At 38.4% G+C, this 17570-nt stretch overlaps 1 protein-coding gene across 6 annotated transcripts in view; it reads left to right on the top strand.

Moving 5' to 3' along the window:
• Positions 1 to 17570, top strand: part of LOC102532259 (ankyrin repeat domain-containing protein 26-like) — an 89073-nt gene that overhangs the window by 31375 nt on the left and 40128 nt on the right. For 5 of the 6 annotated variants that reach the window (XM_072944741.1, XM_072944739.1, XM_072944736.1 and 2 more), the window contains 11 exons: positions 2069 to 2175; positions 3484 to 3621; positions 5075 to 5157; positions 7235 to 7354; positions 7960 to 8011; positions 8366 to 8435; positions 11061 to 11121; positions 11209 to 11396; positions 12666 to 12798; positions 13208 to 13269; positions 15778 to 15871. In XM_072944741.1, coding sequence (XP_072800842.1) covers positions 2069 to 2175; positions 3484 to 3621; positions 5075 to 5157; positions 7235 to 7354; positions 7960 to 8011; positions 8366 to 8435; positions 11061 to 11121; positions 11209 to 11396; positions 12666 to 12798; positions 13208 to 13269; positions 15778 to 15871 — 1108 coding nt within the window. The remainder of the gene's footprint in view (positions 1 to 2068; positions 2176 to 3483; positions 3622 to 5074; positions 5158 to 7234; positions 7355 to 7959; positions 8012 to 8365; positions 8436 to 11060; positions 11122 to 11208; positions 11397 to 12665; positions 12799 to 13207; positions 13270 to 15777; positions 15872 to 17570) is intronic. The other variant, XM_072944742.1, reaches the window with a different exon arrangement.

Here is a 17570-nt window from a genome sequence, read left to right as displayed (position 1 = left end):
AGTTATATATATTATTCAGTTGTATGTATATACTTACTCAGTTATGTATATATTCTGTTATATATATTTTTATCAGTTATATATATTCTTACTCAGTTACATATGTATTCTTATTCAATTATATATATATACACATATTAATATTCTTTTCCATTATGGTTTATTACAGGATATTGAGTATAGTTCCTGTAGTATATACAGTAGGACCTTGTTGTTCATCTATTTTATATATAGTAATTTGTATCTGCTAGTCCGAAACTGCTAATTTATTCCTCTCCCACCCCCTTTCCCCTTTGGTAACCATCAGTTTGTTTTCTATGAGAGTCTATTTCTGTTTTGTAAATAAGTTCATTTGTATCGCATTTTTAGAATCCACATATTAAGTGATACCCTATGGGATTTGTCTTTCACTTTCTGACCTCACTCAGTATGATAATCTCTAAGTCCTTCCATGTTGCTGCAAATGGCATTATTCCATTCTTTTTTATGGCTGAGTTGTATTCCATTATATATAAGTATACCATGCAAGATGGCAGTTTTAAACATCAAGACCCATGACATTAGTAACAAATTGGAATTGTTTCAATAATTTAGTTTCAGCCATCTCATGAACTAATTATCCATTTGATTAACAATTGGGGAGAATTAGATACAGGTATTGTAGTCTTAGTAGGCACTGGAAAAATTCTTGAAGCGGGTATTATGAGCCTTTTTTAAATGTATTTATTTTACAGTATATTTTTTTAATTGAGGTATAGTCGATGTACTATATTATATGTTACAGGTATACAGTTGAGTGTTTCACAAATTTTTAAGGGTTAGGCTCCACTTACGGTTATTATAAACTATTGGCTCTATTCCCCATGTTGTGCAATACATCCTTGTACCTTACTTTATGCCTGATTGTTCATACCTCTTAATCCTAATTATCCATTTGATTAACAATCATGGAGAATTCGATACAGATAGATTGTAGTTTTAGTAGGCATTGGAAAAATTCTTGAAGTGGGCATTATGTGTCTTAATCACAATTTTTATTACATGTTGGGGCCCAGTGTTTTTTTGTGTAAGACGTATGATTCTAAAGAAAGGCAAGGTTTTACATACAAATACTTGATTTATACCCAACTGTTTGGAAACACAGCAAACATAAAAACACAAGTGGGCTATAGACTAAACGTGGCCCTGGATATGTTCGGTTTGTCTCCACACATTGAGTCAACATTTCAAATTTAGGAGACTTGTGCAGAAATCTACACTTCAGAACTTCTCCTAAAGAATCAAATCTGGTCCCCCTTGAGCCCAGGCTCCCATGTGGTCTGCTCTGCAGAGGTGGCCCCTTCTCGGTGGGGCATGTGTTCTCCAGTTTGCTGTCCTCACTTGTGACCTTGACTTACTCGGGCCACCTATGTTGCCTCTGTAAGCATTTGGATTTACAATTCCTGTGGTATATTTTGATATATATTTCAAGATTTTAAAGACAGTCTATATTAATTTATAGTCTATTTCATATTTTACAATAATCCCTTAAGAGTGGGATGGAAGTTTTCAAATTAAAATTTATAAGTTGGTTTAAGAAAAACTTTTTCTTTACATGCAAATAGTCATATTCCCATTGGAATGTCTGCAAGCTTTATGAGATTAGTCGTAGTTGTAATTGGATAGGTTATGTATGTTGCAGACAGTATGGTATCTTTCTCCTCAGTGTGGCTCCTTAGAAATGTAGTTGATTCAGTAGCTGAATGGCTCTCTCTGGAGCAGTGTTTAGAGTCTCAGGAGTAGTAGTTGAGCAGTAAGGTAACTAGAGAATGCCTGATACTGCGATAGAAGCAAAGGTTCTTGGAACCAGCAAATGTCTGAAGTGAGTTTCAGAGAATGACTTCACAGGGAAACTTTCGAGGAGGTCAAGGAGGAACATTTTAAAGAGAAGGAGCACAGAGGGGCAAGGAGGAAGGGGCTACTTTTAGTTAATAGTGTATGTTTAAGTTCAGAGACTTAAGTTTTTAAACTCACTTTTGAAATTTCTATGTAATTTTACACATTGTCAACTGTTTTTACTATTTTACAGTATAAATACACACCACTTTTACTCACCATCAGGGAGAACAGAGAAGAAATGGCCAAATTTTTGATAGAGAACGGGGCAAATGTACATGCAGTCGACAAGCTGCAAAGGTACAATAGTGTGTTCTCTCTCTCTCTTTTTTATTTTAAATCTTAATGTTGTTCCAAAGTAGTAACAGCCAATCAGAAAGATTAACTTAATAAGAAGAGGATTGACTTAGAATCAACACATCATCAGTTAGGTAGAAAAGCAATTATTCTGCCGGGGTGTCACAAAGAACAGTATGCAGCAGGATTCATCTTCCTTTATGATAGTGACTGATGTCATTTTCAACCTGATTTTTTTGGTCATACGATCTTACAGTAGTTCAGGGGTTTCATTTTAGTTCTATTAGTATGGACTCTTAATTTTAATTTACCTTATGAGACAGTGTTGAATTTCTTCATTCTTTTCTAATTTGTTTTAACCTCTTCTTGGTATATATTTTTTTCTTAAAAGATGCATATTAAACAAAGAGGAGTTTGTTTTGCTTTTTGGATGACTCTGCTTTAAATTGCTTTCTTTGAAAGATACTGATGTTATTAGGTTATCACTAAGTGAGTATCACTAAGAGAGTAACTATGACCAGATACTGTGGGCTCATCAGTTTTTATCCTTTTTCATTTCTAGTACATTTTGATGTTTTTATTTTTAATTGATAATGGTAGAAGGAAGAAAATAGCTTTAATTATTGAATAAACATTCCCTTTAAAGAAGACAAGTCTTTCTTTGGTGGATGATAAAGAGGAAAGAGTTGGGCTTTAGAGTCAGACGAGGTTGAATTCCCAGCTCTCCTGCTGGCCAGGTGTGTTACCTGGGGGACATGACTTATTACCAACCAATATGTTTCCTGACATGTAAAGGAGGGTCGTAGTACATACTTCAAGGGTGGCTGTGCCTAAGAAAGACCATACACTATTCATGTTAGTGCCTGTCACATGCTTCTCAGCGTGATTAACTGCAGCCGTGACTATTTTTATTGCCTGTTTTATTCATATTACTGTTTTCAGCCTGCAAACAGCTTCTCCTTACCTGAGCTCTAGCTGATTTTAAAGTATTATATTTCAGATGAGGGAAGAAATGGGGAAATCCTTTATTTAAATCTTTACCTACTTCAGACAAGTGACCTCAGCATCCTTTCTTGTCCATCAGAGGACTTTAAATTAGCCACTTCTACTATGTGCTACCCAAGTAGGACAGGAGGCTTCTTTTTTGTCCCTCCATTTTGGCCTTGGAGGTAATTTGCAAAGATGAGCACTCGAGCATGTAAATGGTCAGTTCTCCAGGGGTGGGCAGGAGATTAACTTGGTAAAATAGGTCAAATTAACTAAGTTAAGCTAACTAAGTTCCTAAGGGTGAAGCTGTCTCTTTTATTTTAGATCAGCACTCATGCTTGCCGTATATCATGACTCACCGGACATAGTCAAGCTGCTGCTTGAGAAAGGTGTTAATGCCAATTTGCTAGATGTACACGGACAGTCTGCTGAACAATATGCTTCTTATAGTGGTTTTAAAGAGTAAGTGTTTACATTAAATTGCCAGTTATCTCTAAACTGAGGTTGGAAATGACCTGTTACTTGTAATGTGACAGGTGAGAGTTCCTAGTTGGGAGCAGGCACTTTGGGGATGGCAGTGAGACCCTTCACATCATCAACTGGAAACCAGCAAAAGGCCAGACTAGTGAGATAGAGCAGTGGGCACAGGGTTCTTTATCTCAGGGTTTGTAAGACCTTAATCCTTAGGGTCCTACTGTTCTCCATTTCATTCCAGTGTAACCCCTATGCATGGGGTACCAATAATGTCACATACCTGATTTTTCTACCTAGTTATTTGGGTCTTGAAATGTTTAGTAGAGCAGAAAATCCTGTATTTGCCTTTGGGGACTTTCTTCTATAATCTTCCTCTTGAATTTTCCAGGAACCTAAGGGATTCCCTAAGGCCACAGTGACGATCCTCTCCCACAAGGCATTGGGGCAGGGCGAGGGCATGCTAATCCTTCTCTTGTTTCCCTTGATTCTGTTGCTGCAGAGTTGGTACTAAAACTGGTTTTAGCAGGATCTCCTCGGCAGCTGGGTCTGGGGTCTGGATGTTGCTCTCTAAAGACCTTTAATAAAATTTTAAAAGAAGAAAAGGAAAAAGAAACTGGTCCTGCAGTCGGGTCGTGCCTGACCTCTGCTCCCGGGATGCCTGTGCTGATCCAGTTTCCGCGGTCTTCGTGGTGATCGACACGTAAACTTCAGCATGACAGCTTGTTTAGTTCTCATACATATGCTTGTATGAGGTCATATACTTATAAATAAGTTTAACTACAAGTTATATAGTAGCTGAGGTTCCCTGAATTATAAACCACGAAGAACAGCTTATCACCGTAATTTGTAACATTTTCTGAAAACTGCCACATTTAAATGTTACACCTAGGGAAGAAAACACACATTGGGTTTTATTTGGGATTCTCAAATAGTTCCAGCATTTAAGTTCAGGAAGAAATTTTTCCATTCTGCCACTAATTCTCTGAGCATCTGGGGTATACATTATCTCATTAAATCTTTGTAATACTTTTACGAGTATTAATAACTAACTGCCTAACAAGACAGTAAGATCCCAGTTTTATAAAGGGAGACTTTGAGCTGAAGAGAAGCAACTTTTCCAGGAACAAATAGCTGTTGGTTATAGAGCTGGGACTTCTGAGTTCGAGATACTTTCCATATGTCAGGCTCGCTCTAGTTAACTTACTGAGCTGTACTGCCTTCAGTTCATGACTACTTCACCTTACTTTTTTTCTTTTTTAATTATACATGCTAAATTTAAAAGTTTGTAGATTGTACAAATTTGAAGTATATGGGACAATTGAAGTTTTGATATTACCTCTGATATTGTGTGAAATAATCTAAGAATTTAATATGTTTGGTAATTGCTTTTCATATTAGTATTCAAGTAGTAATATTTATTTATCACTTTTTGTATACATAGCCTTTACCAACTGATTGTCGACTACAGAGCCGGAAAGATACCAGATACTTCCCCTCAAAATAGCGACCTAGGACAGAATTCTGGTAATAAGTTACTCTTGTTGGGCCTACCATAGATAAGGAAGTAAGATTGAGGAACTTTTGATAATGAAAGAGCAGTGGTAAAAGCCAGTGTGTAAATTTCATGTATGTTTTTATTTTTTAATTAATTTTTTCTTAATGGTCTAGTATTCAGAATTATTCGAGATGTTAATTGTAGGTAAATTAAAATCTGGGACAATATTGTCTGAAAAGAAATTCATTTATTTAATCATGGCCCCTGAAATCCCATATTATATCTTTGTGTAGATACGAAAAACAGGTTTTCTACTTTGTTGTATGTTTCCTGTAACATTATAACAAGTTGGCCTTGTTACAGAACTGGATCTTTAATTTTTACAGCAAATGGATTACATTGGGTGAATGAACGCTAGTTATTGCATAGTGATTAGCCTCACTAAAAAGTGATTGTCTTTAAAACTGGGAGCTCGGCAATACCTTCCTGGTGCTATAAAGAAATGGCCAGCAATTAGAACTGCACAGCTGGGCCAGTGTGCAGCATACTAACAAGAGATTGTTTTCTAAAGATACCTAGTGATAGTGCAGAAGTCAGGAAAGCAGTGCCTTGTTGAGAAGCACGGGTTACTTTTCGCGTCATTACACCAACAAGGTCTCTCTTACTGATTTCATTCCTCAGAAGTGCAGACAGAGTGCGACATGTTGCCTTCATGAGAGTCAGATGTTTTCTTCTTTTTGGGGGGATACTTGTCATGAAACTATAATTTTGTTAGAACAAGATTGTCTGTTGCCATTAGTTAAAGGATTGTGATAATAAATACTCAAATAGCACAACTCAGGAGTCAACAAAGTGTAATAAAAGCACAGAAGTGCTTCACATAAAAAAAAAAAAGGACTGTGTTGCCTAGGTGTGACCCCTCGCGTGCTGTTCAGTCTGAACTGTGTGAGGGCACCTTAAACTTGGTAGACCTGGATCAAGCAAAGAACTTCTGCTGTAGGAAATACAAAGATGGAACAGACAAGACTTTTGGTTTTCACGGTGCTCGTAACACAACAGAGTTGTCCCTGGTTAATATCTGTATTTTTTAACAGGACTTTCAAAGAAAACATTCTTGTCTGTTGTCTGTTAATTCATCCACTTAACAGATGACTATCAAGTGTTTTTTAGGTACTAAGCACCACTCTGACGTTGCAGGATGCAAACAGGTCACAAGCACAGTTCCTGGCCTCCGGGAGCTTGTTACTGTCATCACCAGTTTTATGATTTGCTTTAGTTAATTCTGTGCTTGCTATGTCCCAGAGCCCACTAGGAGTTTGTAACTGTCTTTATATATATTTTTACTGGTATTTAATATGTGCCAAATTAAGTCCATGGTGAGGAAAGAAGTTTTTCAAAAGTGGGTAGGATGTCAGGCAAGCCATGCAGAGCGAGTAGAAGTTTGCCAGGGAGGGAGGCAGAAGGGCAGTGTTTGGTGGGCGGAACATCTTTGAAGATTACATTTGGCAGAAAGGACAGCGGTGCAAAGGCTGAGATGTGCCAGTGAACTTTGCAGGATCTATGAGTTTCGTGTTGGTGGTGCAAAAATGCTGCTGTAGGAATGGTTGGAAATGAGGTGACTACCTAGCTCAGGCATGCTTCTGAAAGCCTTTCTAGTACTATAGAAAGGAGGAGGTCTGCTGTAGACCTTGGGAGATGTGTCAGAATGCTTTCAGCTGCAAATAATAAGAGACCTAAGTAACAGTGGCTACAGCAACAGGAGTCAGGATTGTTTAGAAGGTTCGGTGATGTCATCAGTCGCTGTCCCTCCTTCAGCTGTGAGGCTGCTGGTGTTTGATGTCGCCTTCCCTGGTCTGCTGATTGGCAGCAGCTCCAAGCGTCATCTTCTCGCATGACAGTATCCGCAGGCGAGGAGGGCTGCTTCTCTCTGCATGTTTTCTGTTAACTAGGAAGAAAGCAGAGACGCTTCCGGTAGACTTCCCCTAGCATCTTATTGGCTGGGCTACATCATGTGCTCATTCCTAAACCAGCCACTGGGAAAGGAGATGTAGTTACTGTGATGACTGTAGAATAATGATTTCTCTTTACCTTCTTCTCATACTGGAGCAGAGAACATCCAAGGAAAGTTGCAGTTGTCCGGCAAGGATGACGAAGAAGAAATGGTTGTCGAGTTGGGAACCAGCAATGGCGGCTGCACGGATTCACCAAAGAATATTGAGCAGAAGAGTAAGAATATTCGATTAGAGTCTTAGGGTTTCCTGTTATGACATAAAGCAGGGATGCACAAGCTTTTTCTGTAAAGGACCGGAGAGTCAATATTTTAGGCCATGTGGTGTCTGTCACATCTACTCATGTCTGCCATTGCAGTGTGAAAGCAGCCGTAGACAGTATGTGAGCGAATAGGGATGACTGTGCCCAGATAACACGAGGCTGAGAAAGCCAAATGGCGGGGTGGGTTTGTCCCATGGGTGTCGTCCAGAAACACCACCCTGTGTGAGCTTGACGTTGTCAGTTAATGATGCTGACTCTAACGATTATCATTTTTTGTGAGTCTCATAAAGTTTGGTTGGGATTTTGGTCCCTGTAAACAGCAGTTCACTTTAAGATGTCAAATTTAAATAAACACCCTTTGTTTTTGATAAATATGAAGGAGGGAAGTGGTTTTTATGCATTAATTACCTACCAGGAGTGTACTCAGTATTCACTCAAGTGTGTAGTCCCAGGTGTGGTCCCAAAGGAATGCTTTTTAACAAAACATTGGTCTTACACTTTAAATATTCTGTATTTTTCTATTGCTGATATAGAATCTATTTTACTTTTTTCTTTAATAGCGGATTTAGTGGTTGAGATTTCACCGAGGTTTGAAGACATCTCTGTCATCGGGTAGGATTTTATGGATTTTTAAATATATGTTGACTAAGGGAACACAGAGAAAAGAAACAAGGCTTGTTGAGTGTCCTACTCTGGGTCAGACACCGGGTTATGTACTTGACATTTGTTACCTCATACAGTCACCACAACAGCTTTGCAGAGTATCTGTGCTGTTGCAGCTGTGGTTTAAGGAGGTGACTAGTTGACCCATGATTCCATGGTTAACAAGTAGTTGACCTGTGACTTACCCATCAGGCAGCCTGGCCCCCAAATCTGCTTTCGTATCCCTTAGCATAGACTTTTGTCACTTTTGTTTGTTTAAAGAAATGAACTCACTCATTTTTGACGTGTATTTTTGCTCCAAAGTATTTCACCAAAACATGATGTTGATGATTCAAGGCCTCCATCAGACGGTGACTTAGATCTTGCTCCCAAGGTAAAGTGTTTTCTTGTGAAATTAGTTTTTCTGCTCTGAGTTTAGTTTTGCGTAGTATTTACTGTTAAAATTTAGCAGTGGCATGCCTATCATTGTTTTACGTTTGTATTTGAAAGTTGGTCAGAGTAAACCATTTTTAAAAATATGACAGGTTGAATTTTTTTTTTTTACTTTGGTAAATACTGAAGATGAGGCTGAAGTAAAATGGAGTAGAAAATAGATCATGACAGGAAAACTGTACTGTGAAAAGGTTTCCCACAACAGAGGAAGTGTGAAGCTTGCCCAAGGATAAGGATTCTTTGACTTTTAAAACCACACTGATGGCACTTGTATAATACTCGTGCCTCAGGGACATCTTCAGTGCACACAGCTACTTACTGTGATAAACATGGCCTCTTCCTGGGGCCTTCCAGTTCCAAAACTACGTAGCATGTATCTTTTTTTCCCTCCTAGGACACTTTTTATTTTGGTATCAGAGAGTTGTGAGGAAAGAGGTTTTTTTTTTTTTCCTTTATTTCTATCTCTGGTTCTGCATTAAGACTAAAATAATAGTTGAAATTATAGAAACTTAGAAATTAAAATTCCGTTTCTCAAAATCCATGTTATAAAGAGATTCCTCTGTGTTTTCTAAATTATCTCATTTTGAGTATATTCAAAACTTTTCATCTAATTGAAGAGTACATGTTTTCCCTAAAATAACAGCCAGCTCTCAAAGTAGACTCCTAATAACAACCATATGATAAAACCTACTTCAGAATTCTTTTGTATTATAGTTTTAAAAAGTATGTCCAGTCCTCGTGTCCCATTCTAAAACTTCAAGTTTCAGATATTTTGCAGTATAGTTATTTCCATACTCATTTTATAGCCCCTGCATCAGTATACACCGCTAGAGATTAGGCAATGTAATTGTGCATTTCCTGGAGCACCGAGAATAAGGTCTTAAAAGTAAGAAGCATTTGATTATTTTTTGAGTGTGAATGCATGAAGAGACATGGAATTCTGCATCATGCTGCAGGTACTGTAACGTGCACACTCTATCATAATGAAATCTATTTGACGGTACAGGTAACACGATATGCGTACTATGTCATAGTGAAATTACTCAGATTCTAAAAATATGACTTAAATTTCTATTCCCTTTATTTAGGCTGTAAAAGTTCAATTGTTATGAGAGGAAGTATGTCATAAATGCCGAGGAAATAGATAAGAAGTATATGATAAACAGAAATGTTACAGTCTGTTTTTCAGTATCCACCAACTGTTAGCTTAGAATTTGAGATGAAAACTTTTTAACCTCCTTTTAGCCCCCTCTCATGTTCCATTAAATATATCTTTAAGCTATATATTATCCTTAGAATCCTCATTACCAGTTCTTTCTCTAGGTGGAAATTTGATATGTTAGGAACTTTCTAAAATCTATTTTTCTCTCTAGTAATAATTTGCAGCGTTCAGGTAGTGAGAGACTACCATGTTCAGTTGAGTGACTTAGAGTGACAAAATTTAACTCTTACCTATAGTAGTATTTACAAACAAACAGTTGTAGGGTAATACAGGTCAGCATTATTGGGGATATACTATGAACAAAAGCCTTTGTTATATATATGTTTTATATATCATGTATTTTGATATTTTTATAAAACTTGAAGAATAATATATATACTTGCATATATAATTTGTATTTTTATATATATAATAAAAAGGTAAAACAGAGGCTTTCACTCATATTGTATCCCTAACAATACTGATACATCCCTGATCTATTATATATAAATGCTGAAATATATGTATTTCTCCACATGTGTTGTTATACTTACATTTTCCTTTTTACTTGCCTGAAGTTTGTGCTTGACTAGTCATGTCTCATTTTTTCTTTTCTTCCTCCTCCCCACTTTTTTTTTTTAATGATTTTCCCCAAACCTAATATTTCTCTGCAGAAAACACTTCCTCGGTGTGTGCTCTTTCAGTCCATCTCACTCTGCCTCTGTGAACATATTTAGTGACAGCTTTCTGTTTACTATGTGTGTGGCTTTCACTCATGAGTCATTGCCCCTCAGAATTACTTTTGTTCTTATTCCTCTTTCTTAGAAGTAACTGACTATGAACAACCATTTCTCTGTAGCTTTTTGGCGAATGGAATAGAAGTAGCTTATACTGTTTGCTGTTCTAACTCATCCAAATAAGATACTGCTAAAAAGTAAACTCTCATATTTCCCCCATGAGAGATCATTCACACATATATAAATCATGCAAACACATTTCAAAATACAACCACCACTTTAAATTTCTTAATGTGAGGTTTTTCAATACGACTCTAAACTATCAGGTATAAGATTTTGTTCTAGATCATTTTGGTCAAGAAAGTCATCTAATGGATACCATAGTGTTTGTATAATAATCAATGAGGGGTAAAGAAAGTAACATTTTGGGACCCCTGAGGTCATCTGTCATAATCCTCACCCCATGAGAAGATGTAGGTTGGTAAATGACAGACCCGGGACTTGAATCCATATCTGAATGACTCCAAAGCCAGCGCTCTTTGTTAGATCATCTAGGAATGGGGAATGTTACAGTTACTTTATTCAATTTCATATTTGTTGTTCTTAAAGCTGCAATTTTCTTCTCTAGAAAGTCCGGCATCCAAGATTTGCCAAGCTAATTCGGGCCTGGGAAGAACCCGTGATAAACAGTAAGTTATTTGAAGATTGTCTTTTTGTGTTGTCACTGATGAGAAATTACAGATCATTTCATCTACTGTACCTTGTTTTCACTACAGCAGAGGCAAAAGATGGTGTTTTGAAACCAGGAACTAGCACCGTCTTTGAGGACCATAATTCTAATAGTGAAAATGAAGATGCAGTTAGAACCTTTTCCCAACCATCCAGTGAAGTTTCAGGCTTTTCTCATCCTGCCTTCCCAGCACCGGAACCTCTCACGTCTTCAGTAGTCCTTGGTGTTTCAGAGGTAAGCCGTTTTGTTTTTAACTTTTCCTTCCTGTGCTTTTTCACTTACCGTCCCCCTGATTCTCACGGGGATGAAAAGGATCCTACAGAGGAATGGAAGTCCTCAAGATCACAATAGAAAACAGTGTGATAACAAGAGAGGTACACGTGCAGGACTGAGATTTGTAAAGGTTGGTGGCAATAAACAGTTCTCAAATATGCCATTAAGAAAAGAAAGAGTAAGAGAGCAACAGGAAAGAACAGCTGGATGAATATGAAGATGGGCAGGGGTACAAAGGGGAAGGGTTCATCTAATAAGGACAAAATAAATGAGTGTCAAAATGAGAGAGATGATTATACAGACACAGCAGAAATAGTGGGGTTAAGTGAGAGCAGGAACTCTATAGCACACATTATGATAGAAATCACCTCAAATTCAAATTAAGAGAAGGAAAAGTCAGCTCATGGAGAAAAGTGCTCAGACTCTTCTGAAGGACATATAGCCGATTTTATGAACAACAGAAAGGAAATTTGATCCTCACCTTTTTTCTTTTTGGTTATAGAAGTTTGTTTTTTAATTCAAATGTAGTTGATGTACAGTATTGTATGAGTTACAGGTGTGCAGTTAAGTGACTTGGTTATACATATATATGTATTTATCTAATTCTTTTTCTTTTCTTTTCCATTACAGTTTTTTGTGAGATACTGAATACAGTTCCGTATGGAATTTAGTTTTAACTTGAAGTTATTTTTTTAGATAGCCTCACATTTAAATTAATGAAGTGATGTCTTACATTTAATCTAGCAAATTTTGTCTCTCCATTCCGTCCCCAGTAACTGAGTTCTAGTTTTCCATGTGACTTATCATGCTGTTTCACACCTCGACCTTCGGCTCAGGCTGCCCTTTTTAGAATCCCCTTCACATCTGCTCTTTGCACTAGGTCTGTCTTTTAAGACACAGTCTGGTCTTCCCAGCATTCCCGGAGCTATTGGCATGCAGCAAGTCTCTTCTCTCCTTTGTGCCCTTACTGTATCTGTTCACTGCAGGTGTAGAGCTGTTGAATGATACTTTTCTGTGTTGACTGATTTTCATGTGTCTCTGCCTCCCCTAGAATATAGAGCAGAATCTGTCTTTTGTATTTATTGCCAGCTTCTCCCAGGATAATGCCTATGATCTGATGGATACAGTAAATATATGTTGTCTTCCTGACTGATTGATTGAATGACCAAGTGTGGGAATATGATGTTTTCTGATGTTGGGTTTTTGTTACATTGTGTTTTGTTTTTATAGGAAGAGGCAACAAAGCCGAAAACTGGGGGAAAAGAGAACGGCACTGGGACAATTAACGGTGTTCTAAAGGAGAAGGCAGATCAGAGCAAGTTGATTTCTACTGATGGAGATGGAGCACACAAAAGTGACAGAGGTGGGAAGTCAGGGAGCATCTGTGGGCTTTCTTCTCTGCTTAAAAGCTCGTGTGGTTGGAGGGGGGAGGGTATAGCTCAGTGGGAGAGCACACGTTTAGCATGCACGAGGTCCTGGGTTCAGTTCCCGGTACCTCCATTAAAAAAAAGAAAAAAGTAGTGTAAAAAATCTGAAGTGTGTAGATCCAAATCTGATATCCATTTCTTCTTAAGTGTTTTTCTTCTGCCATCTTCCTTCGTAAATATCCCAACTACGACCAAGTTTTCTTCCAGAAAATGCTTCAACCCTCTGAAATTCTTTTCTGCCACTTTAATTTATTGACATATTCATGAATCGAGATAGACATATATATATTTAAACTTCCCAGTGGTATGTGTTTTCATTAATGTATCTATGATTGCATTTTGTAGACGCAACTTCAGCTTTAGGATTAGAAGAGAAGGAAGATGTCGAATCATCCCGGGATCCTGAGGTGCTGTCTTCTATTATTATTATTTTCAAATATAAGCATTGCGTGATGTTAAAACATAAATGGAGGGATGTTTTGACTCCACTTTCTCACTTTTGCTTTTGCCCAGCAAAATCTTTTCCTCATTTTAACCCACGCTTAGTAAAGTCATTCCGTGCTACATGTCATACCACTGCAGAGTGCACTTCTGTTAATTTTCCAGACTCACCTAGTGAAACTGGTGTATGTAGTGCAAAAGCCAAGGCTTAGAAGTCACAGGGAATCGGTTTGGGTTCTGAAGTTACCTTTTCTAAAAACTAAAGAAAATAATTCTTGGTCAGCCTGTGACCAGATGTTTGTTTCTTTTTTATCCATGAATGTGTAAAACGCTTAATGAGATTCAGAGAGAAACAGGTCGTACTAAAAAAGAAAAAAAAAAACCCACCAAAAAACGGTGTTTTTGTTTAACCACTTTGTCCTTGAAAAGACAGTGCCTGTGACTTGAAAGTTCTATTATATTTGGATTTTCAAGTAGATCTGCAGCGAACATTTCAGGAGAAGCAAAAGCATGGGGACTAGTAATAAATATGTGGGATTAAAATACCACCAGTTTGGTTTAGTGATGTTTTACTGAGGACAGCCCATTTCGGGTAGAAAATAGCAGGCACTGAGTACCTTTATGGCGACCGGACTTGAAGGAAGCTAAGTGCAGGGTAGTGATGACCTATTGCAAGGTGATAGCCGTGGAAAGAGGTCAGAAGAGCCTGAACTCTTGGATCCCAGCTGCTCCTGTCTACTGGCACAGCACTGTACTTGAAGTCAGCAGACGTAGCATCCTGGTTCTGACCCACTGTGGGATCTTGGAAAAACTTGTCTGACTTATTTGAATGTCAGTGACCTCGTTCAAAAACATGGTACTGATACCTACCTCTCAGGTTATGTGTCATGAACGAAAGTGTGGTAACAAATGTGAAAACACATTGTCAACTGTAAAGGGTGCTATAGAAATGTAAGAATGAGCACAGTGGCCACTTGTTACCTACTGAAATGTTGAGGACACTTTTTTAAAATCTGAAGGACTATAAAATGGGAAAGTTAGAGCGGGCACGGGGATTTCTCCCTTGAACTATGTTGAGTGTCGGTAGACTATTATGGGACATCTCCGATAGGTATATAGTGCTTTGGTACTTGAAGCTCTCTGGGGAATTTAGATGTTTTGACCTCAAATAAATTCGTGTTCCTGAACACCAGCTATGCACCAGGCAGTTAGACACTGAATGTAGCAGCTGAGGGGTTAGGCTGGAGTGGCGGGAACAGAAGGACAAGTAAACAGCAACCCTTTATCAGGGACAGTAAGTCCTTCATATAAGGAACGTGGAGAGCATGAGGTTAGACAACAGTGGGGGAGTTTGTAGTTAGGATGGGGGTGGAGTAAGGGTGGAATTTAGGTAGTCAGAAAAGAGCTGAGTGTGACCAAAGCTGCCAGGTGATGGACAGGAAGGAGCCAGTCACACGAAGGTCCCGGGGAGGGATGTTCCGGACAGAGAACAGCGGGTCCCATCTGCTCGTCACGGTGCTCCAGCATCTTGGAGTGGCCAGGAAGCAGCAAGCGGGTAACCGTCCTTAGAGTCACTGTTGTTATTGTTGTGTGTAGAGAAGAGAGTGTGCATGATAAGGGCCTGGCACGTGCGGGTGGTCACTAAACAGTGTTCTTACTCTTCCCTTAGTAAAGTAAGGCTTATGGTACTTTTTTGAAGAGCTGCATAGCTACATTTAAAATTTTTCTGCTGTTTATTTAAGCATAAATGTTCTTCTTTCTACTTTGGTACTTTGTTCAACTATTTTCCCTATCAAAAAAGTTTTATCAAATAATAGTTAGATTCTGCTAAGCCTTTGTTTACTGAGATGTAGCAGTTTCCACAGTGTTCTGTTAATATTCAACATGACAGACTCCCGAGGCTTCTTTTCATGGCATGTATGTTATTTTAATACTAAAAACAGTATCTGTCCTAAGAAACATTTTAAACTTACAGCACATATACTTACTAGAGAATATATTTAAATATGTGTATTTTTAATTTTATTTTTTACTGAAGTGTAGTCAGTTTATGATGTTAGTTTCAAGTGTACTGCAAAGCAATTCAGTTACACAGATAAAAATATATCTTTTTTTAAACGTCCTCTTCTTCTGTTGAGGAACGCAAAATGGAATTAGCTGTTTTGAAGTTAATTTTTCGTTGAAATCTGCATGTAAGTCAGTATTTTGTCTGTGAAAATATTTGCTCTGGCCTTCCCTGCTCAGTTTCAAAAGCCAACTGAAGATAAAAGATAAGACTTGCTCTAAAGAGTGTATATGAAATTTTCTATTTAAATGTTTGGGTTTCCAGGGTATGCTTATTTTGTTTTTTATGTCTAGTTGCTTTTAAAGTATGAAATTAAAAAAAATACTAGTAAGGTAGGGAACGCAGGTATTTTCTTAGAAAGGGATCAGGAAATCTTTATGCAACTCATTATTAATATTAATTTTAACAGCGTACCTCCAAGATTCAACTGCCGAACTGTGTTGATCATTTATCTGGAGCTGCAGGTCTAGGAGAAAAAAATACATTAAATGGACAAGTAGAAAGTAAGCACTGTATTTTATAAAAAAGTCATTTGACAGAATGTTGAGTTAAATTATGGATTTGGATCTATTCTCTCAGCCAAAGAAAATCACCTGTTGAACATATAGTGAGAAAAAAGAGGAGGAAAGGAAGTAAATTGTGTATCTTATCAGGTGCCAGCAACAGATTAAACTAGAATGCTGTTTAAGGAGCTCAGTTGTTAGCTTTTTTTCAAGATGCTCTGTGACCTGAGGACAGTCAGGAAACCAGGAGGAGGGAAGGAGGGAATGAAGAATGAGAAGAGGCAGGGAGGGGAGTAAATGAAGGAAAAGGAGTCGGGGGGTCCTTGGCAGGAGGTGTTAATGTAGAATACTTCTTTAGAAGAAGGAAGAGAAGAGTGTTTGAAATGAGGTGGGTATGAAGTGAGCTTCTTCCAGCACCAAAGCTTGTCCGGGAGGCACAGCATAATGTTCCACTCCCCCGTCCCCCTGACCATTAGGAAGGCAGTGAGGACTGCGGTACCTGATCACGCAGAGCTGGGTGTGCCTGCCGTGGGTGAGCACAGGCAGGTGTGGTCAGCTGTCAACATCTGGATCTTCGTGTCATGCAGCGTGTTGCTGCCTTATAGGATGGTGTCTCATAGGCCAACAGAAGAGTGGGAAAGAGGAAGAGGGCAGGGTGCATTCCGGGGAGGTCAGGGGCACTGGAGCCTGGTAAAGAGTCCCCTGAAAAGTCTACAACCTCTGATGCAGCTTTTGGGGAAGTGTTACAGTGAGATGCGTGCAGCTGGATTTCAGAAGGATCAGTTAAGTCCGAGTGCTGTAGAAGCAGACTCGGTATAGACCGGAGTTTCTCAAATTTTAATCAGTCACCTGGGGACCCAGTGAAAAGTGCACATTCTGAGCAGTGGGTCTGCGTTTCTAACAAGCTCTCAGGTGATGCCCTTGTTGCTGGTCTTCAGATCACGCTCAGAGGATAGACTTGTATTTAGGGGAATCTGGAAGAAGAGCCACTGGGGAGTTAAAGACATACCAGCATCAAGGAAAAGCATGATTTTGTTTTTCTATCTGAGCACGTTCATAGCCAGAGGGAGGCAAAGAGTTGAAGTAGAAGTTAGAGTTGTAAGATAGTGCTGATAAGCAGAGAGGAAAAAGAAGTGGTGGGGATCGTCCATGAAAAGAATAGAAAAGGGGAAGAATTAAGACCACAGATCTAGAGGTACCTTTGAAAAGGGAAGTGAAAGGAAGGAAGAAAAAAAGGCCGCAGGTAGGTGATTTTGGAACTGAGGAAAGTTGAGAGAACTCCTTTTCGATGGCGTCAGTGTATTTGCACTGAAGCCAGGTTAGATCATTGCCACTCCAGAGAATACTGGAATCAGGAGGGGGCCTAGAATTGGGGTAAACCACAGCCACTCCTCCTATCAGGCTTCAAAGATAAATGTTGTATTGGTATTTGTTATTCAAGTGAGATTAACTTGAATATGAAACATTGGTTGTGCTTTTTTTTTTTTAAGGATTCCTAATTTTTTGGTAAGATAGTTTTTTTCACAAAAATCCTTGCAAACATTAGCCTGATTTACCAAACCAAACTAATTTAGGAAACAAAAGAAATTAATAGGGTTCATTCCATAAATGCTAAAGTTGTTATTTTCAGTGAATACTACACAGGTTTTGAAATGTAAAAGACTTTAAATATCTAATAATCCTGTGGCCATTAAATTTT

This window comes from Vicugna pacos, chromosome 20, assembly GCF_048564905.1.
Source record: "Vicugna pacos chromosome 20, VicPac4, whole genome shotgun sequence".
NCBI lineage: Eukaryota > Metazoa > Chordata > Mammalia > Artiodactyla > Camelidae > Vicugna > Vicugna pacos.
This window is presented reverse-complemented; position numbering and strand designations above follow the sequence as displayed.